At 44.7% G+C, this 22,942-nt stretch overlaps 1 protein-coding gene across 1 annotated transcript in view; it reads right to left on the bottom strand.

Annotated features, from left to right (window-relative positions):
* The window catches only part of FAM174B (family with sequence similarity 174 member B), a 109,561-nt gene that overhangs the window by 20,410 nt on the left and 66,209 nt on the right, over positions 1–22,942 (bottom strand). The window contains exon 2 of the mRNA XM_073568748.1: positions 6,021–6,158. Within this exon, the coding sequence (XP_073424849.1) occupies positions 6,021–6,158 (138 nt within the window). The remainder of the gene's footprint in view (positions 1–6,020; positions 6,159–22,942) is intronic.

Consider the following 22,942-nt stretch of genomic DNA (forward strand, 5'->3'; position numbering starts at 1 on the left):
TTACAAGCGCGCAGAAACAATACACCTGAGGACTTTGGAAGCAGGCTTCAGCACGTTAGATGTATACTACAGGAAGATGACACATTTTCTTTGTATTTTAGGCATAAAAATATGTTGTAATTTTTTTTTCATTTTAAAAATTACAAAAAGAAAAAATGGGCTGATGCAAAAGTTTGGGCATCCTTGGAAATTTCTGTGCTCAGATAAATTTGACCACGATTTCAGACCTTAATTAGCTTGTGAGGTTTATGGCGTGTTCACTATCATCGCTCAGAAAGGCCAGGTAATGCAAAATTGCCATCTTTATAAAACCCAGTCTTCTCTAACTTGTGCCAAAAAACAGCAGCCATGGTTTCTTCTAAGTAGCTGCCTAGGACTCTGAAAATGGTGGAAGCCCACACAGCAAGAGAAGGCTGTAAAAAGATAGCAAAGCGTTTTCAAGTTGCCCTTTCCTCTGTTCGAAATGTAATTAAGAAATGACAGCTAACAGGAACAGTGGAGGTCAAGATAAGAGCAAAACTTCAGTGTGAGCTCTTGTAGTATTGCTAGAGAGGCAAATCAGAACCCCTACTTGACTGCAAAAGACCTTCAGAAAGATTTAGCAGATTCATTAGTTGTGGTACATTGTTTTACTGTTCAGAGACCCATGCACAAATATGGCCTTCATGTTAGAGTCATCAGAAGAAAACCTCTCCTGCTTCCTCACCAAAAAATTCAGCATCAGAAGTATGAAAAAGAACATCCAAATAAGCATGATGCATTTTGGAAGCAAGTCCTGTCAAATGATGAGGTTAACATAGAACTCTTTGGCCACAATGATCAAAGGTATGTGTGGAGAAAAAAGAGCACACAATTTCAGGAAAAGAACATCTTGACAACCATTAAGCATGGGTGTGCATCAATCATGCTTTGGGGTAGTGTTGCAACCAATGGCACGGGGAACACTTCACGGGTAGAGGGAAGAATGGATTCAATGAAATTTCACCAAATTCTTGATAAAAACATATCACCATCTGTAAAAAAGCTGAAGTTGAAAAGAGGATGGCTTCTACAATTGGATAATGATCCTAAACACACGTTAAAATCCACAAAAGACCACCTCAAAAGGCGCAAGCTAAAGATTGAGGGCCATTGCACAATGTCCCTTGATCTGAACATCACTGAAAATCTGTGGCTAGACCTCAAAATAGCAGTGCATGCAAGACGACCCAGGAATGTCACAAAACTGGAAGAATTTTCCAAAATAAGATGAATGAAAATCTCTCAAACAAGAACTGAAAGACTCTTGGCTGGCTACAAAAAGCGTTTACAAGCTGCAATAATTTCACAAGGGGATGCTACTAGGTACTAACCATGTGGGGTGCCCAGACTTTTGCATTGGTCCATATTCCTTTTTGCAATTTTTAAAATGTAAAAAATGAAAATTGGGAGACTAGGTTATAAAAGATGAAAATTGGGAGACTAGATGTTCAATGTGGGATAAAACCCATTTGTTCTCTGTATTTCCGAGCTCCTGTCTAGCTGATTTAATACTGAAGATACCAGGGTGCTGAGGTAAGAAGAGGCTGCTCACATTGCTGTCCACCATGACTTTCTAATCTAATACTAGATACACCAGGGGAGATGAGGGAAGAAAAGGCTGCTCACACTGATGTCCTCCTCATCATTCTGAATGCTGAGTGGTCATACTGAACAAGCACTAGTTTGACAGTATATGGTATAAGTTACCACTGGGTCACAGCAGTGGAGCTTCCTACTACACATGCTCACAGGCACCTGTCTTAGTAACATCGTACGACACAATTCCAGCAGTATAACAAGATGTCGGACATTTTAATGTGATCACCTACCTACTGTGTATAATACAAGCATGATTTCCTATATTAATTGAAAGAAAAGAAAAAAAAAGGTTTGGTAACGTGTTAGCCAGTTGAAAAAAGATTGTTCTCAGTGAGAAAAACAAAATAATAACCTTGTAGTTATGATACCTGTAAAGGCTAACAAAACTGAAATAAATGATGTTACAAAGCAAGCTTTGAAGACTTCTTAGTTATCTTCATCAAGCATGGTATAACAAAGTAACTGAAAAAAACACAAATATATACACAAAAAGAGCAGAGACATGGCATAATAAATGGACATTTAAATAAACAAACTGAGCTTTGAGAGTGAATCCTTAATTAGATTAGATTAGTGATGTGAAAGTTTTATAGTCCAATTATTATGTCTTGTATCTGCTCTTTTATGTATATATTTGTGTTTCTGCAGATACTTTTATACCATGCCTAATGAAGAGACCTAAGAAGTCTTGAAAGCTTGCTTTGTAACATAATTTATTTCATTTTTGCTAGCCATTAAAAGGCATCATAACTAGTGATGGTCGAACCCCTGGATGTTTGGGTCCGGCGAGTTAGACCAAACAGTTAAAAAATGTTCGGGTTTGGGTACCAGAACACCGAACACGGACCCCATTCACCCAAACATCCAGTCTTTGTGACGGTGTCATGTGCATTTGCCTCTGATCGGTGGTAAGATTGTTACAGCTGGTCAGAGAGCAGCAGCTCCCACGCTATCAGATGATAGTGTGAGTCTGCAGCTTTTGACCAGAGGTAAAAGTTTGCCTCCGATCCCAGGCGTCGGCTGATGTGACTACTACTTTATTCAGTCTACGCCTGCTGCCGTTAATAAAAGTGAGAGCAGGCGGCGGCAGATGGAAATATTCATAACCCTTCACCTGCCCTAGAAATAAATACATTTTAAAAGAAAAATGGCGTAGGTTAGCCTGTATTTTTGATAACCAGCCAGGCAAAACTGACAGCTGCGGGCTGCAGCTCTCAGCTGTCAGCTTTAGTAAGGCTGGTTATCAAGAATAGAGGGGTCCCCACACCGTTTTTTTTAAATTAATTAAATAACTTAAAAAAACAGCATGGGGTCCTCCCCATTTTTGACAACCAGCCAAGATAAAGCAGACAGCTGGGAGTTGGTATTCTCAGGCTGGGATTCTCAGGCTGGTAAGGGGCCATAGATATTGGCCCCCCAGCCTAAATATAGCAGCCCGCAGCCGCCCCAGAAAAGGCGCATCTGTTATTTGAGCCAATTTTGGCGCTTTGCCCGGCTCTTCACATTTGCCCTGTGGCAGTGGCAAGTGGGGTTCGTATTTTTTTTAAATTATTTATTTATAGCTAAGGTACCGGCTGATGAATTATTCCATCACCAGCTGCCTGCTCTCACTGTTATTAGCGGCAACAAGTGTAGGCTGATGGGAGCAGTAGTCCCATCAGCCAACGCCAGTGACCGGACATAAACTTTTTACCTCCAGTCACAGCTGCGGGCAGATGACAACGTGAAAACCGCAGCGCCGTGACTGGTGGTATTAATCTTACTGCTCATCAGAGCCGCTGGCGTTTCTCGCGCTGTCATGCAGATGACAAGAGCGAGAAAAACCCAGTGTTCTGGGGCGCTGAACCTGAACAATAACACAGACTTCCTGTGAAGACCATACTCGGGGTCCATGCCCGAACATATGTGTTCAGTTAAGTACAAGGTTATTATTTTGTTTTTCCAACTGAGAGAAATCTTATTTTAAGGTAAATAGGAATTTATTTAGAATTACCGTATTTTTCGGACTATAAGACGCACTTTCCCCCTCCAAATTTTGGGGGAAAATGGGGTTTCATCTTATAGTCGGAATATACTTACAAGTAGTGTGACGGCAGCAAGAGTCGGGGGGTTCTGCAGCAGTCCCGATCCGACGCTGCAGGGCGAAGATCACTTCCCAGGCTGGTGCGGCAGGTTCTGCGGTGCTTTGTGGTGCGGGGGGCTCCGCCTGCATTTTGTGGTGGCCTCCGGGAAAATGGCCACAAGGGCGTCGCATGCTCAGATTGAGATCTCGGCAATGAGCTCTCATCCCGAGATCTCGTTGCCGAGATCTCAATCTGCTGCGATACTTAGGCCTCCGGGAAAATGGCTGCCGGGGGATGTGCATGCTGAGATTGCGATCTCGGCTACTGAGATCTCGGAACGAGATCTGCGTCACATCCTGAGCAAATCCTGATGCAATCCTGACTGTGGAAACATACCCTTAGGCTCCAGTTGTGACTGCTACCTCCGCACCCCTAAATTTACACACAGAGCAGGGTAAGGTGTACGTTCTGGCATATCTCATGATTAAAGCATAAATAATATTTTCAATAATCATTTATTTCTATAAAAATACAGCAAAACCTGAGCAGTTTTTCAGTTTAAGGCTATGTGCCCACGTAGCGTTTTAAAACGCTCACTAAAAACCGGACTCCTTCCCAGAAATCGCGTGGTTTTTTCCGCGTGATTTTACCACGATTTCGTGTGCGATATTCAAGCACTTTCCAAGTGATTTGAAGCATCGCTTGGAAAGTGATTGACAGGTTGGTCACACTCGTCAAACATAGTGTTTGACAAGTGTGACCAGGTTTTTACTATTGAGGCCGCCTATGCGGCATCAATAGTAAAAGATAGAATGTTAAAATGCTAAAAAAAAACAAAAAAATTGGGGTATATTTACCTTCCGGTGTCCCGCGCTGCATTTCCGGGCCACAGCGTTCCCAGTAATGCCTTGTGAGACCTGTGATGACGTAGTCTCGCGTTGCTATAGCGATCTCGCGAGACCGCTAGAGTCATGCGAGACTACGCCATCACTGGACCGTGCCGCAAGGCATTACTGGGAACGCTTAGGCCGGGAATGCAGCGCGGGACGTCGGAAGGTAAATATACCCCGATTTTTTATTTTTTATTCTTTTTTTTACAGGGGTATGGTACCCAGGGCCTGGAGGACAGTCTCCTCTCCTCCACACCGTGGGTACCAACCGCACATGAGACGCTTAACTTCCCGCATGGTGGGCATAGCCACATGCAGGAAGTAAGCGGTTCTCATGCATTCCTATGGGTGCGGAATCGCGGCAATTCTTTGCGATTCCGCACAAAAGAATGAGCATGCTGCGATTTTTTCCGCGATGCGATTCCGCCGCGGAAAAAAGCGCAGCATTAGCACAGCATGTGCGGAATGCCATAGGAATGCATGGGGGGCGTTCTGTACACGATTTTTAAACGTTTTCGCGCCGAAAATCGCGGCAAAAACGCTTAAAAATCGCTACGTGGGCACACAGCCTTAAACGATAAAGCATTCTCTGATGGGACATCCCCTTTAAATTAAAGTTCTAATTGATTACAATGAGAAAATGCACTTCAAGGAACGCTGCACATTTTTCTTTCACATGGTTTGTTTTTCATCCATTTATTTTTTTGTACAAAAAAAAAAAAACTATCAAGTCAAGATTTGTTGCCTTCCAAGCATTGAAAACAATCCAAAGTTGAAACCTGAATAAAGTGTAAGGAGAGAAAAAAATGGCCTAACACAAAGGGCATGTGCACAAGGAGTTTTTTGGATCTGCGGATTTTGTACTAAAATCCGCAGATAAATTAGTCCTGCGGTTTATATGCGGATTTGCCTGCGGTTTTACACCTCATAATGGATGAGGTGTGAAACCGCAGCGGTTCTGCATAAAATAATTGACATGCTGCGGATTGTAAACCGCAGCAAAACCGCACGGAAAAATCCGCCGCATGTGCACAGCGTTTTTTTTTTAACATAGGAAATAAAGGTACTGTACAACGCAGCAAAATCTGCTGTGGACCCGCAGAGCTAAAACAGATGCGCGTGCGCAGCAGAATCCGCAGCGTGTGCACATACCCTAAAAACACCCAGAAAAATGTCAGAAAATCAGAAAAATCCACGCATGAGATTGCATGTGAATATGGTCCCCACAGGATGCTGTAACATGGTGTGTGCTGGCTACCTCCATGTAAGGCATTACTTCTCGTAACTTTATTAACATAATAATTCATCACTTATAACAGAAAGGGCTAAAGATGAATTTTAAATAAAAATGTAGAAAACAGAAAACCCCAATGTCCTTGATTGCCCCAGAATATAAAAATGAGCCACGTCATACAGTAATAAACTGGTATGTAATGAGGTTCTTTACCTATATCTATATTTCACATCAAATACTGTGGAGTCTTCGTCTTCAAAATTGTCCTCATTGAGAGGAGCCATTTCTACTCGTTCGGCTGGCGTCGTTATGATGTCATATTTTCGCGTTTTCCGTATTCGCTTTCCAGACCTAGGAACAGACACATAATTTTAGTATAAAATAACAAACTTTGACTGATCATAATCATTAATACTGAATAGAATTACACTTTAAAATCTCAGCTGCAATGCATACGAGAGTAATTGATAGCAATCACTGGTGGTCACAGCAGACTGACCGCCACTGCTAAAACACTGCTGGCTGATCCAAGTGATATGGCACCACTGCTTGTGGGGCACCCACTCCTTCAAGCCCAAACCACGACGACTAAAAGGGAAGCTATCATCACAAGAATTACTTACTCTTCAAATAAGGTTTTTGTGTTACGTTTTGTTCTTTTTTTTTTACAAATTGGCAAAGTTTTTTTTATTTCACAATTTTTATTCTAAAAAAAAAAAAAAAATATTGTTGCAATTCTCACATTGGCCACTGGGGCATTTTTAAACTCTTACTTCCTGTTCTATCAGGAAGCGCTTACCGTAGTAGAGACAGGATTACAATGACAAGTGACATCTCTGTACACAGAAAACAGGAGCCACCAATCACAATAGGTGATGTCACAGCTGACTCTGCTCCCCCGATGACTTTTGCATGGGGTCGTTAGTCACTTCAATACAAAAGATAGGATTGGAGGCTGACCATTGTGGTTAATGTACATGTGTTGTTTCCTTAAACAAAAGGAAGTAGAAATCTAAAAAAAGCACAAGTGACAATAGGGAAAATTGCCATTGGGGCTTTTTCACACTGCACAATAACTTATTCCTTCCAAACACCATTCTGAGGACCAGGGGTCACTCATTACAGGTGGAACAAAGGAGATTCCGGCAGCTAAATAGGAAAGGGTTCTTTACAGTTAGAGCAGTCAGAATTTGGAATGCCGACCACAAGAGGTAATAATGGGAGACACTATAACAAAAAGAAGGCTGGAGGATTTCCACAGTACACAGAACATTGTGGGTTATAGATAATTTAGTGACAAAAATGTATAATTGATGGAGAAAAATAGAACTTGATGAGCCTAGGTCTTTTTGAACCTATGTAACAGCAGAGCCCAGGGGAAAACTAGATGTTATAGGTGCCAGGGCCGGCCAATGAGAAATTAGGAATGTCACAGGCGGTGTTGTGGCGTGCTAGTCCTGTGTCCCTCACACTGAGCCCTTACAGCCTCTTAGTGTGTGTGTGCAGTTTCAAGGATGAATGTGGACAAGTTTATTAATGTAATCACAAGGGAGTCTTTATTGTATTACCTTCACAATTTATAATCCATAGTGATGGTATCACAGTCCTTCATAAAGCTAGAAATTTTAGGTAGCAAGAGTTCTGGTCACTGTGACGTTTAAGATGGAATCTTCTCAGTTAATGGCTTGAATAACGTGATCGGCTGAGTGCCGGTTATTGGTTATATACCGGGTTACTAGCTTAATTCACACAGTCCTTCAGTTATATTACTACCAAGGACAGGCCTACAAAGTCTGGTTCACTGTGGAAATAGTGTTCACTGCTTACTCACGATACGGTCCCCTGGTGCAGGGCGTACAGTAGAAGATGCAGGAGAACATGAGGCATTCATGCTGGCAGAACCATTAAAGGAGTGGAGTGTAGCAGAAGAGCCCTTGTACAGCTCCATCTCTTCTGTCTCTATGAAGACTGACATTTTAGACGCCCTCCTGTTGTAGGCTGTGGCAGTTTTATGCCGGTTGAAGAGTAAGGGAAGAGGGACCTAGGTTAAAGGCAGAGCAGCCTAGGAAGTCAACCTCTCCTCACAGGAAGGGCAGGTACTCCTCCCTGACTTTTACCTCAGCAGCTTCTAGAGGCTTCCTCAGGAAACACAAGCTGAGAGAGTGTCATGTGACCAAACTTTTGCACCTTTACACTTTGGACAGTAGATGGCAGTATAGGACAATTTATCGAATAAACCACATAACAGGACAACGGTTTTTGGTAACCACCCGACAACTATATTTTGCAACAGATAGAAGGAGGTACTGGGACACTACATAACTATATATTGTGATTAGTGATGGGCGAACCCGAATAGTAAAGTTCGGGGTCCATACATGACACATAGAAATTTCTCACGCTGCGAGCGGTGACGTCAGATAACCTTACTGATGTCAGCGCACGCTAAATCCTGTGCCGAGCAGCCACATTACTGATGTCAGCACTGCATCTGGATGTAGCAGAGTCGGGTTATCGTTGTGGGACGTGGGATGGATTTTCAGTGGCCCTCTTTGGATTATTTGATTTTTTTTTGAAGGTAATAAAATGGTAACAGACGGTCAGGGAGTCCTTTTTACAATTAATGGGCTTTACTCTGTGTGCCTTTATTACTTTTGACTATGGGGTTAATAATAGGGGTGTCTTACAGACGCCTCTCCATTACTAACCCCTGGGCTTGATATCAGCGGACATTACATAGCTGACATCAATTCGAAACCATTACCTCACTTGCCAACGCACCAGGGCAAGCTGGAAGAGCAGAGGCCAAATGCCAGGATCGGCACATCTAATGGACGCACCATTTCTGACGCTGCTGAAGTCTGATGTTATTGGTCTGGGAGGGGGCCAATATCCATGGCTCCTTCCTAGACTACTAATATCAGCCCACAGCTGTATCTTAGCCTTTGCTGGTTATTCAAAATAGGGGGGACCACATGTCATTTTTTCGGGAGGATCCCCCGTTTTTAATAACCAGAAAAGTCTATGCAGGCAACAGTGAGCTGATATTAATAGCGTGGGAAGCTCCATGTTTATTGCCCCCTATTCACCCCCAACTAACCTAAGTCATGGAATAGCACTGGAGAGGGAGCCACAGACTATGTCTGTGAGCAGCCCGGTGGCTCAGTGGTTAGCATTGCTTTTTTACAGCTCTGAGTTCCTGGGTCCAGATGCCACTAAGGACAACATCTGCAAAGAGCTTGTATTTGATTTATTATGCTTTGCTTATATAATGCTATCTTATTCCGCAGCTCTTTACACACATCATTTCCTCTCCCTGTGTTTGCATGGGTTTCCTCCCACACGCCAAAAACATATTATTAGGGAATTGAGATTGTGAGCCCCACTGTGGACAACGACGATAATGTCTGTAAAGCGCTGCGGAATATGACAGATGTATAGAAGCAAAGCATGATGAATAATAATGCCTCATGTTACACTATGAGCGGTGAAAGGAAAAACAAAGCCTAATGTGAGATGTTGGTTGCAAGTGAATTAAATGCTATAGGACACATCTGACATTACTTTTTTATGTTGTTACCATGAATTAAAATATCCCATGCTGCAGAGCCCATGAGGGAGCTATTCTCTAGGGGCAGCTAATGATGCCGATCAGTGGGTGATCCCCCTTTTCCCTCGGCTGGCTGCACTGGGTGCTCTCCTCTCCTTAGGGTGTCAGTACATCTAATGTTTGTCCAGTGGTAATTAGCAGGTGGCAAAAAACACCTGAGGGTTGTGGCATCTACAGGTGAAACACTCTACTTTAATGTACCCCGTGGTATTTAACCCGCCTGACAATCATATCAGGCTGCACGTCTATCTCCCTCTATATGAACGTGTCTTGTCCGATTCAAGGGATTGCAAACATGATCTTTTTGATCTAAAAAACGTAAAGCGGCATAAGTGATGCCAACTTACAGTCGGCCTCCAACTTCATACTTGACTGGGTACTGAAATCCATGACAAGCTTGGGGACCGGCCTCACACTGAAATACAATCTACCGCTTAAATAGCAGATAACAATGACAATCAGCGCTAAAGGCCGAAAAGCTCAATATTGGATGTACAATGCCCAACGTCTTATCTATAGGGTACAATACAATGTCGTGTCAAATGTGCGCCTACTGTAGGTGGTATGGCATTAAAGAGGAATACAAAACAGATATCAAATAGATGCATAATGCTGAATGCCGGATTCGGGAAGGAAGGAAGGGAGGGAGGGAATAGTTAACACACTTGCACAACAGGCTCTGTATCTCCAGTCTTCTCTAAATTAGGTCATAAAAATGCCAGGCCATTTAAGCAAAGTCAAATGCTCCTAAAACCAGTGTTAAGTAGTCACACAGCGCGTGTAAATCAGGCATATGAAAATGTTCCCCTGGGCAACTGGATTAAATATTGTCTTGCTCGCGACAATCTGTTCATTAGCTCGGCCGTCTCTCCTTACTAGGAAGAATACAGGAGGCATAAAACCTCCAAGATTGTTATCATGAGCAAAGGAGATCAATCCACAGATCACGTTTCAAAGGCGAAATCTTCTGTTAGGAAAATGATGGCTAACAGAAGTTCCCCGACATAATATGGTAAATGTTCTGAGGGGCACATGGAAGAGAAGGTTTTCTAGGAATCGCATTCTTCTGTATATAATAACGCTAAACATTTACTGGAAAGTCCTGGAGCTTATCTGGTGTCAGCTTGGCTGCACATTAGTGTCCACCGGAGTAATAGCACAGAATAGGCCAATGCTAGTGATAAGAAGAAGAATGACAGCCTTACACATCAATAAGGCTAGGTTCACACTGCGTTAGGGGCATCCGTTTAACGGATCCGTTAAACGCATGCTCTAACGTAGATGTCATTTTTTACATAATTTGTGACCAAAGCGCTAACGCATAGTAGCAGTTTGTTACCATGCACTACCATGCGTTAGCCCATACAGGTCTATGCACAGCGAACGCGTCCATTCGCTGTGCGCTAGACCCGACGCACCCACGGACGCTGCAGACCGAGTTCGAGGGTGTGTCTTGAAGTAACGCATGCCGATTTTGGCATGCGTTAGGATACGCTACTGTTATTACGGGCAATGGCGGCGTTAACGCATCCGTTACATAGCGTTAGTGCCGCTATATAATGGATGCCGTCAGCGCATTGCCCGCAACGCAATGTGAACCCAGCCTAATAGATTCGTATTCGCAGGAAGCACAGTGTGCTGACTCACAGACATTTTCGGATCATTGGCAAAATAAAAATAAAAAAATTAAATCCAATTCCTGCAATAAGTACATTGCTTTAACTTCGTTGTAAGATTATATATATATATATATATATATATATATATTTGCCTTAAATTGTCCTTCATCCACTTCCGTCTGGATGTCCTCGAATCCCATAATTCACCGCACCGACCGGAAGTACGCCGACCGCCATATTGGAATACCCTAGTGATGGGTATTCTAATATGGCACCCACTGGTGGTACCAGGCCCTTGCGCAGCATCGCCAGCGGGCCCCCCCCCCTGTCAGACCCCCCGCAGCCGGGACACCCACCGCATCCCGCAGCTGCCTGCCCACCCACCTCCGTGCAGTCACAGCCGACAGGAAAGACCACGGCTTGTGGCCTGTGCTGGAGATGGGGGCTCCGCACACACACACACATGCACATGTACTCTCACATACACACACGTACACACATGTACTCACACACACATGTACTCACACACACGTACTCACACACACGTACTCACACACACGTACTCACACACACACACGTACACACATACACACACACATACTCACACACACACTCTCTCTCACACACACGTACACACACACATACTCTCTCACACACACACGTACTCTCTCTCACACACATGTACACACCCACACGAGTACACACACACACGTACTCACACACACACGTACACACACACGTACTCAAACACATACATACACATGTACACAGACGTACATATACACACGTGTTATGAATGAGTCACCGAGGAGGAAAAAACAAAAAGCAAGCAGCGGATTGCAGACCCCTAATCCTATCCACAACAACTAGCAGTAGCCGTGGAGCATGCCTACGGTGGTCCTAGACGCCTCATCACGGCCGGAGAACTAAATAAGCCTAAAGAAAGAAAGGGAAAATCTAAACTGCCCCAGAGCAGACCCCAAAGCAATTGACAGTCTGCAACATGCATTGTCGGTGAAATAAGATGAAAACACAGACACAGATAGAAAGATAGGCTGAGCAAACGATGGGGCCCTCGCTAACTAGAAAGGACAGGAAAGAAAAGCTGCTGTCTGCAATCACGTACAAAACCCTGCCAAAAAAAATGTCCAACACGTCTGATAGAAAAAGGCCCTGAAGTCGCTAGACTTCAAATCACTATATCAGCACTCAGGTATATTCTGAAGACAGAGCAAAAGAGATCAACTGATCAGAGACCAAAAGGGGATTCAGCCCAGTCCCAGCCAGGGCTGGCTGAACACAAAAGCTAAGTAAACCAGACAAAAACTCATATGAACAATAGCAGAGAAAACTTAGCTTTAGGAAGGCAGGAACCAAACTGGAAACCAGAAGCCACAGGCAGGAAAAATCACCAGCAAGAAACTAGGGAGTCGGCTGCCTTAAATCCAATCAGAAACTCCTGATGTCCAATCGCAGTCCTCTTCCTCAGGTGGCCGGTCTCTGCCATTTAGATCAGCTTCATTACCTCCCTTCACCAACATTGGGAGTCCAGATAGAGAACTCACTACTCCTCTGTCAGCACAGCGAGCTCCATAACCCTCAACAGAAGCCAGAGGCAAACCCGAAAATGAGCTCACAACACACATGTACTCTCTCACACACAGTCTATTTCAGTAGGCTCCACAATCATTGGGAAGACTACTGACTTGACAGATGTGCAGAAGGCAGTCATTGACACACTCCACAAGGAGGGTAAGTCACAAAAGGTCATTGCTAAAGAAGCTGGCTGTTCACAGAGTGCTGTATCCAAGAATATTATTGGAAGGTTGAGTGGAAGGAAAAGTGTGGTAGAAAACGGTGCACAAGTCATTGCTTCAAGAGCCACTACACACAGAGGTATCCAGGACATAGGTTACAAGTGTCACATTCTTAGTGTGAAGCCACTCATGACCAATAGACAACGCCAGAAGCGTTTACCTGGGCCAAGGAGAAAAAGAACTGGACTGGTGCTCAGTGGTCCATGGTGTTATTTTCAGATGAAAGTTAGTTTTGCATTTCATTTGAAAATCAAGGTCCCAGAGTCTGGAGGAAGAGTCGAGAGGCACACACCCTATGCTGCTTGAGGTCTAGTGTGAAGTTTCCACAATCAGTGATGATTTGGGGAGCCATGTCATCTGCTGGTGTAGGTCCACTGTGTTTTATCAATACCAAGGTCAGTGCAGCCGTCTACCAGGAAATCTTAGAGCACTTCATGGTTCCCTCTGCAGACAAGCTTTTTGGAGATGGAAATTTCATTCTCCAGCAGGACTTGGCACCTGTCCACACTGCCAAAAGTACCAATACCTGGTTTAAAAACAACAGTATCACTGTGATTGACCAACAAACTCACCAGACCATAACCCCATAGAGAATCTATGGGGTATTGTCAAGAGGAAGATGAGACACACCAGACCCAACAATGCAGACGACCTGAAGGCTGCTATCAAAGCAACCTGGGCTTCCATAACCCCTCAGCAGTGCCACTGGCTGATCACCTCCATGCCACGCCGCATGGATGCAGTAACTGATACAAAAGGAGCCCCGACCAAGCATTGAGTGCATTTACTGACCATACAATTCAGTAGGCCAACATTTCAGATTTTAAAATCCTTTTTCAAGCTGGTGTTATAAAGTATTCTAATTTACTGAGATAATGACTCTTGGGTTCTCATTGGCTGTAAGCCATAATCAGTAACAGAAATAAACACTTGCAATAGATCACTCTGTTGGTAATGGCGCTATATATGAGTTTTCCTTTTTTGTATTGAAGAACTGAAATAAAATAACTTTTTCATGCTATTCTAATTTAGTGAGAAGCACTTGTAAGTCTATGCGTGCGTGTGAAATATTGGACTGCACTCGGATGTTATCCCAGTGCAGTCTGATTACTGCGGATGTTGGCAATGGAGGAGATGGAGAAATTACTTTCTCCATCCCCTCCACACATGGCAATGAGAATGAACAGTTTACGTCCAATATGTAATCGCATACAGTATGCAGCGCAATAAAGGTTCACAATGTAAGGTGGTAATTCCCAGGTGGATTCCATCCCTGAGGAGGGAAAATGTGTTTTCTGAAACATGTGCATGTGTGTGTAAAATCATTGTGACATCACATAACACTGCCACTGGTGTAGAACACAATGACAGGGCTTTCTTCAGAGTGAGTGTCGATGGCTGTGACGCTCCTCATAACAGAGCAAAGATTTACTGCATAGCTTTTACTCACAATAAGTTCACAGATGCAAATGAACTAAAGATATTTTAGTGATCACTGAATATCCAACCAGAATAGTGTCACTAAGCATAGTCAGTAGGGGCAGTTAGTAGGTGCAGTCAGTATTGCAGTCAGTAGCGCAGTTAATAGGAGCAGTCAGTAGGCACAGTCAATAGGTGCAGACAGTAGGGGCAGTGAGTAGTCGCAGTCAGTAGGTGCAGACAGTAGGTGGTTAGTAGGATCAATTAGTAGGCACTGTCAGTAGGTGCAGACAGTATGCGCAGTCATTAGGAGCAGACAGTAGGTGCAGACAGTAAGTGCAGTCAGTAGGTGCAGACAGTATGCGCAGTCATTAGGTGCAGTCAGTAGGTGCAGTCAGTAGGTGCAGACAGTATGCGCAGTCATTAGGTGCAGATAGTAGATGCAGTCAGTAGGTGCAGACAGTATGCGCAGTCATTAGGTGCAGACAGTAGGTGCAGTCAGTAGGTGCAGACAGTATGCGCAGTCATTAGGTGCAGACAGTAGGTGCAGACAGTATGCGCAGTCATTAGGTGCAGACAGTAAGTGCAGTCAGTAGGCGCAGTCAGTAGGTGCAGACAGTATGCGCAGTCATTAGGAGCAGACAGTAGGTGCAGACAGTAAGTGCAGTCAGTAGGTGCAGACAGTATGCGCAGTCATTAGGTGCAGACAGTAGGTGCAGACAGTAGGTGCAGTCAGTAGGTGCAGTCAGTAGGTGCAGACAGTATGCGCAGTCATTAGGTGCAGACAGTAGGTGCAGACAGTATGTGCAGTCATTAGGTGCAGACAGTAGGAGCAGACAGTAGGTGCAGACAGTAGGTGCAGTCAGTAGGTGGTTAGTAGGTTCAGTCAGTATGCGCAGTCATTAGGTGCAGACAGTAGGTGCAGTCAGTAGGTGCAGTCAGTAGGTGCAGACAGTATGCGTAGTCATTAGGTGCAGACAGTAGGTGGTTAGTAGGTGCAGTCAGTATGCGCAGTCATTAGGTGCAGACAGTAGGTGCAGTCAGTAGGTGCAGACAGTATGCGCATTCATTAGGTGCAGTCAGTAGGTCCAGTCAGTAGGTGCAGACAGTATGCGTAGTCATTAGGTGCAGACAGTAGGTGCAGACAGTAGGTGGTTAGTAGGTGCAGTCAGTATGCGCAGTCATTAGGTGCAGACAGTAGGTGCAGTCAGTAGGTGCAGTCAGTAGGTGCAGACAGTATGCGCATTCATTAGGTGCAGTCAGTAGGTGCAGACAGTAGGTGCAGTCAATAGGTGCAGTCAGTAGGTGCAGACAGTATGCGTAGTCATTAGGTGCAGACAGTAGGTGCAGACAGTATGCGTAGTCATTAGGTGCAGACAGTAGGTGCAGACAGTAGGTGGTTAGTAGGTGCAGTCAGTATGCGCAGTCATTAGGTGCAGACAGTAGGTGCAGTCAGTAGGTGCAGTCAGTAGGTGCAGACAGTATGCGCATTCATTAGGTGCAGTCAGTAGGTGCAGACAGTAGGTGCAGTCAATAGGTGCAGTCAGTAGGTGCAGACAGTATGCGTAGTCATTAGGTGCAGACAGTAGGTGCAGACAGTATGCGTAGTCATTAGGTGCAGACAGTAGGTGCAGACAGTAGGTGGTTAGTAGGTGCAGTCAGTATGCGCAGTCATTAGGTGCAGACAGTAGGTGCAGTCAGTAGGTGCAGTCAGTAGGTGCAGACAGTATGCGCATTCATTAGGTGCAGTCAGTAGGTGCAGACAGTAGGTGCAGTCAATAGGTGCAGTCAGTAGGTGCAGACAGTATGCGTAGTCATTAGGTGCAGACAGTAGGTGCAGACAGTAGGTGGTTAGTAGGTGCAGTCAGTATGCGCAGTCATTAGGTGCAGACAGTAGGTGCAGTCAGTAGGTGCAGACAGTATGCGCAGTCATTAGGGGCAGACAGTAGGTGCAGTCAGTAGGTGCAGTCAGCAGGTGCAGACAGTATGCGCAGTCATTAGGTGCAGACAGTAGGTGCAGTCAGTAGGTGCAGTCAGTATGCGCAATCATTAGGTGCAGATAGTAGGTGCAGTCAGTAGGTGCAGTCAGTAGGTGCAGATAGTATGCGCAGTCATTAGGTGCAGACAGTAGGTGCAGTCAGTAGGTGCAGTCAGTAGGTGCAGACAGTATGCGCAGTCATTAGGTGCAGACAGTAGGTGCAGTCAGTATGCGCAGTCATTAGGTGCAGTCAGTAGGTGCAGACAGTATGCGCAGTCATTAGGTGCAGACAGTAGGTGCAGTCAGTAGGTGCAGTCAGTAGGTGCAGACAGTATGCGCAGTCATTAGGTGCAGACAGTAGGTGCAGTCAGTAGGTGCAGACAGTAGGAGCAGACAGTAGGTGCAGACAGTAGGTGCAGTCAGTAGGTGCAGTCATTAGGTGCAGACAGTAGGTGCAGTCAGTAGGTGCAGTCAGTAGGTGCAGACAGTATGCGCAGTCATTAGGTGCAGACAGTAGGTGCAGTCAGTAGGTGCAGTCAGTAGGTGCAGACAGTATGCGCAGTCATTAGGTGCAGATAGTAGGTGCAGTCAGTAGGTGCAGTCAGTATGCGCAGTCATTAGGTGCAGACAGTAGGTGCAGTCAGTAGGTGCAGTCAGTAGGTGCAGACAGTATGCGCATTCATTAGGTGCAGTCAGTAGGTGCAGACAGTAGGTGCAGTCAGTAGGTGCAGACAGTATGCGTAGTCATTAGGTGCAGACAGTAGGTGCAGACAGTAGGTGGTTAGTAGGTGCAGTCAGTATGCGCAGTCATTAGGTGCAGACAGTAGGTGCAGTCAGTAAGTGCAGTCAGTAGGTGCAGACAGTATGCGCATTCATTAGGTGCAGTCAGTAGGTGCAGTCAGTAGGTGCAGTCAGTATGCGCAGTCATTAGGTGCAGACAGTAGGTGCAGTCAGTAGGTGCAGACAGTATGCGCAGTCATTAGGTGCAGTCAGTAGGTGCAGACAGTATGCGCAGTCATTAGGTGCAGACAGTAGGTGCAGTCAGTAGGTGCAGTCAGTATGCGCAATCTTTAGGTGCAGATAGTAGGTGCAGTCAGTAGGTGCAGTCAGTAGGTGCAGACAGTATGCGCAGTCATTAGGTGCAGACAGTAGGTGCAGTCAGTAGGTGCAGTCAGTAGGTGCAGACAGTATGCGCAGTCATTAGGTGCAGACAGTAGGTGCAGTCAGTAGGTGCAGTCAGTAGGTGCAGACAGTATGCGCAGTCATTAGGTGCAGACAGTAGGTGCAGTCAGTAGGTGCAGTCAGTAGGTGCAGTCAGTATGCTCAGTCATTAGGTGCAGTCAGTAGGTGCAGACAGTATGCGCAGTCATTAGGTGCAGACAGTAGGTGCAGTCAGTAGGTGCAGTCAGTAGATGCAGACAGTATGCGCAGTCATTAGGTGCAGACAGTAGGTGCAGTCAGTAGGTGCAGTCAGTATGCGCAATCATTAGGTGCAGATAGTAGGTGCAGTCAGTAGGTGCAGTCAGTATGTGCAGACAGTATGCGCAGTCATTAGGTGCAGACAGTAGGTGCAGTCAGTAGGTGCAGTCAGTAGGTGCAGTCAGTAGGTGCAGACAGTATGCGCAGTCATTAGGTGCAGACAGTAGGTGCAGACAGTATGCGCAGTCATTAGGTGCAGACAGTAGGTGCAGTCAGTAGGTGCAGACAGTATGCGCAGTCATTAGGTGCAGACAGTAGGTGCAGTCAGTAGGTGCAGTCAGTAGGTGCAGACAGTATGCGCAGTCATTAGGTGCAGACAGTAGGTGCAGTCAGTAGGTGCAGTCAGTAGGTGCAGTCAGTATGCGCAGTCATTAGGTGCAGATAGTAGGTGCAGTCAGTAGGTGCAGACAGTATGCGCAGTCATTAGGTGCAGACAGTAGGTGCAGACAGTATGCGCAGTCATTAGGTGCAGACAGTAGGTGCAGACAGTATGCGCAGTCATTAGGTGCAGACAGTAGGTGCAGTCAGTAGGTGCAGTCAGTAGATGCAGACAGTATGCGCAGTCATTAGGTGCAGACAGTAGGTGCAGACAGTATGCGCAGTCATTAGGTGCAGACAGTAGGTGCAGTCAGTAGGTGCAGTCAGTAGGTGCAGTCAGTATGCGCAGTCATTAGGTGCAGATAGTAGGTGCAGTCAGTAGGTGCAGTCAGTAGGTGTAGACAGTATGCGCAGTCATTAGGTGCAGACAGTAGGTGCAGACAGTATGCGCAGTCATTAGGTGCAGACAGTAGGTGCAGTCAGTAGGTGCAGACAGTAGGTGAAGACAGTATGCGCAGTCATTAGGTGCAGACAGTAGGTGCAGACAGTATGCGCAGTCATTAGGTGCAGACAGTAGGTGCAGTCAGTAGTCGCAGTCAGTAGGTGGTTAGTAGGTGCAGTCAGTAGTCGGTCAGTAGGTGGTTAGTAGGTGCAGACAGTAGGAGCAGTCAGTAAGCAGAGTCAGTAGACACAGACAATAGGCGCAGTCAGTAAGGGGAGTCAGTAGGCGCAGTCAGTAGGTGCAGACAGTATGCGCAGTCATTAGGTGCAGACAGTAGGTGCAGACAGTATGCGCAGTCATTAGGTGCAGACAGTAGGAGCAGTCAGTAAGCAGAGTCAGTAGACACAGACAATAGGCGCAGTCAGTAAGGGGAGTCAGTAGGCGCAGTCAGTAGGTGCAGACAGTATGCGCAGTCATTAGGTGCAGACAGTAGGTGCAGACAGTATGCGCAGTCATTAGGTGCAGACAGTAGGAGCAGTCAGTAAGCAGAGTCAGTAGACACAGACAATAGGCGCAGTCAGTAAGGGGAGTCAGTAGGCGCAGTCAGTAGGTGCAGACAGTATGTGCAGTCATTAGGTGCACACAGTAGGTGCAGACAGTATGCGCAGTCATTAGGTGCAGACAGTAGGAGCAGTCAGTAAGCAGAGTCAGTAGACACAGACAATAGGCGCAGTCAGTAAGGGGAGTCAGTAGGCGCAGTCAGTAGGAACAGTCAGTAAGGGGAGTCAGTAAGCACAGTCAGTAGACACAGACAGTAGGCGCAGTCAGTAGCTGAATACTCTACTGTGGATAGAGCATATGGTTTTACAAGTGCATATTGCAACCTGGAGACTGTACATTTATTGTAATTCTGTTTATGCAGTGTTTCGTTCTGGTATGGAATTATTGGATGTCAGTAGTACCTTTATATGATCTGATTTTTGTCACATGCGCAAATAGTGTTAACATACTAGTGGTATCAGAACTTCCCAATAAGACCGAGAGCACGGAAGTTTATATTCTGACTGATGACCTTCAAATAGAACAAAGATGTAAACCAAAGCCAGAAAATCGAGTAAGGACCGTGTAGTTTTTGGTGTTACAGCAGCACATGTCAGTTATAGTATTTTTTACTTCTAGACTACTCCAGCCTTCTGTAACTTTCTCCTCTAGAACTTGAAAACTAGTCTGACATTTCAGGAGTGCTATCTGTAGTGTAACCTGGGGGTGTTTGCGGAGTTTCAAGTCATATGTAGCCTTTCATGGTAATCTGTAAAGAATCATGCGGCTAAATAAACGTAGGCAATAAAGGAAGATAAATAAATGTATAATCTAGTGACGGGTCTTCTGGTGCCATATTTGCCTTGAACTTATTTTTAGATCCATATTAATTGGTAAAATGGTTGTCCGTGAAAAGAAGTGAGAAGTACATAGAAATAATAAAGAAATATACCATATGTTAAAAAGTATGGTAATTATTACTATACACATCTGAAATTTCTTTCTTTGCACATTATGGCGCCTTGAAGCATCTTGCAGAAATCTTTCTAACTTGTCATTGTCATGGTGAAAACTAAAATTGGGGCCAATGAAGGGTTTTCTTTAGGGTGAGATCACATGCAGCAGATATTTCTACCCCATTGAGCTGCATAGCTCTTACAGAAACCAACGTGTATGGCCCCTGAAAAACTGACTAACATCAAGAACGCTGATTTTTAGTCACACAAATGTATGCAACTAATCTGCTTAATAAGAATTCACTCTTATGGTAATTATTATGAACAATGAAAATTTTATTGCCTTTTTTTTTGCGTGGCAACGCCTACAGGCTTAAACAGTTTGGCTGTCTTGTTTTTTTGGCTAACAAGTATTTAAATGGAATATCTCACTAGGCTTTTATTTTACAATCTGAGAGCAGAATATTGTAAAGACAAAGGCCTGATTCCAGCGATGTATTACTTACTGGGCTGCTTTCTGCAGTTTTGATAAAATCCCGGTTTTCTCTGGTGCAGATCCAGCAGTTCTCTGAATGCTGAGCTCAGTATAACCCCACCCACAGCACTGATTGGCAGAAAGCTGCTCATCATTGGTGGGGTTTTACAGAGCAGCAGGACTACATTGCACAACACAAATAGTCCTCTAGTGATAATCTCTCGTTGATAAAACACTGATTTTACTGAAACTACAACAAGCAGCCTAGTAACTGACACATTGCTGAAATCAGGGTCTCTGCCCCTACAACTTGATGCTCTCAGATTAAATAGCATATTTTTGTCATTTCCTGTGAAATTTGACAGACAAAAAACAACTTTTGTACAGAATCAGAGGCATATGGAAGTTGATCTAACGCCCCACTATGGATGATCGATTAGGGTCACGTGGAATCATAGACTTATGCATTCGTCCATATTATATTTGCTTTACTAATCTAATGCTTCATTTGCCGAAGCCCATTATGTGATTTATAATAACCAAAATAGATTCCAGCCGAGAAGGGATATTTACTCGGATTTTTTTCTAGAATGAGATACCGCTAAGTGAATACATCAAACTATATCTGCATGATCAGGCTTGACGGAAAACAAACTATGTTCTATTCAATGCAAAACATAACTTGCGTGAATTCCATTACCTTCCTAGCCATTGTTCTTAAGATCTCAAACACAACAAAGCAGCGCGAGTGACCCCGAGCTTCAAAGTCAGTGGCGAGCCAATAGCGTAAGGAAAGTTAGACAAGTGCCCTTCCTTCCTGTGGATATAAATCAGTCCATCGCTGCAGTCATTGATCATGGTGAGTGCTGTCGCAACCTCGAAATTCCAAAACACAATGCTTTACACAGCAACATAAATTACTGCAAACTACTATACATTGACTTACATCCATGAATAAACAATAGGTAAGATTACTGACGAACTTATCAAGCTACTGTAAGACAAAGAAAAATAATTGGAAAAGAAAGAGAAAACATAGAACAACAATGGAAATATTGTGACTATGGGCAGCACATCCCAGGCAAGGCGTAAATAGGATTTCAAACGCACACACTCCTTTTCCTTACAAGGCCAACAGAGTGAAGAGGGCCAGGGACTTACTTCATTGGATTGTAAGGTAAAATTCAATTGATTTGTAGCAGCTCAATATAATTGACTTTCTTAGAAAGGTTCACAAACCAGCTGCCATAACACCAAGCATATAATCTGGTTTGTATACTTGCCTTTCTACAACCAAGATGCACTGAAAAAATATGTAAAAAAAAAAAAAAAAAACAACTCTTAAAAACAGACGTTTTTTCACTCAGTTTGCAAATGCATTTTTTTTTTTTTACACATAACCTAATTTACCTAATTGGTGCAGGAAATCTGCAACATCAAAAACTCACAAAATACTAATGGTGGGAACGTAGCCTTAAGGCCCCGTTACACCTAACGATGTCCCAGCGATCCCACCAACGATCCGACATGATGGGATCACTGGGACATCGTTAGACAGCTCCTCCAGCGATCAGGACCAGCAACGCTGGACGCTGGTTTCTAATGTAAACATTGGGTATCCAGGAGCCGCGGCTCTTGGATACCCACTGTTTACCTTGGGAACCAGCGTACACGCTGGTTTCCAAGGTAAACATCGGGTATCTAAGAAACGCGCGACTCCTGGATTCCCGATGTTTACCTTGGAAACCAGCGAGTTCGCCGGTTCCCAAGGTAAACAGTGGGTATCTGAGAGCCGCGACTCCTGGATTCCCGATGTTTACCTTGGAAACCAGCGAGTTTGCCGGTTCCCAAGGTAAACAGTGGGTATCTGAGAGCCGCGACTCCTGGATTCCCGATGTTTATATTAGAAATCAGCGTCCAGCGTCACTGATTGCTGGTCTCTCGCTGTCGCACGCAGCGATGCATGCTGGCCAGCGGGAGACCAGCGATCGAAAAATGGCCCAGGCCGATCGAGCACGATCAGCTATACCCGGTCACACACAGCGATCTCGCTGGCGAGATCGCTGTGGCGTCACAAAGTCAGGGATCTCGCTAGCGAGATCGCTGTGTGTGATGGGGCCTTTAGGGTATGTGAACACGTATGCAGAAAATTTCTGCATAAAAACCAGATTCCTTCCCAGAAACCGCACGGTTTTTTCTGCACGTTTTCCACGCGTTTTTATCCACGCGTTTTTAGACACATAGAAATAGCCAGAAATGCGGAAAAATCTGCGAAATTTTCAAACACATAGAAATAGCCAGAAATGCGGAAAAATCTGCGAAATTAATGAGCATGCTGCGTTTTTTACCGCGAAGCGTTTTTTTCACAGTAAAAAACGCATCTATATGCACAAAAAGTGCAAAATGCATAGAAATGAATGGGAAGCTTATGTTAAGCGTTTTTATAGTGGATTTATTGGCAAATCCGCGAAAAAAAACGCGA

This window comes from Dendrobates tinctorius, unplaced genomic scaffold (genome assembly GCF_039654945.1).
Source record: "Dendrobates tinctorius isolate UK_male_01 unplaced genomic scaffold, ASM3965494v1 ptg000022l, whole genome shotgun sequence".
Taxonomy (NCBI): domain Eukaryota; kingdom Metazoa; phylum Chordata; class Amphibia; order Anura; family Dendrobatidae; genus Dendrobates; species Dendrobates tinctorius.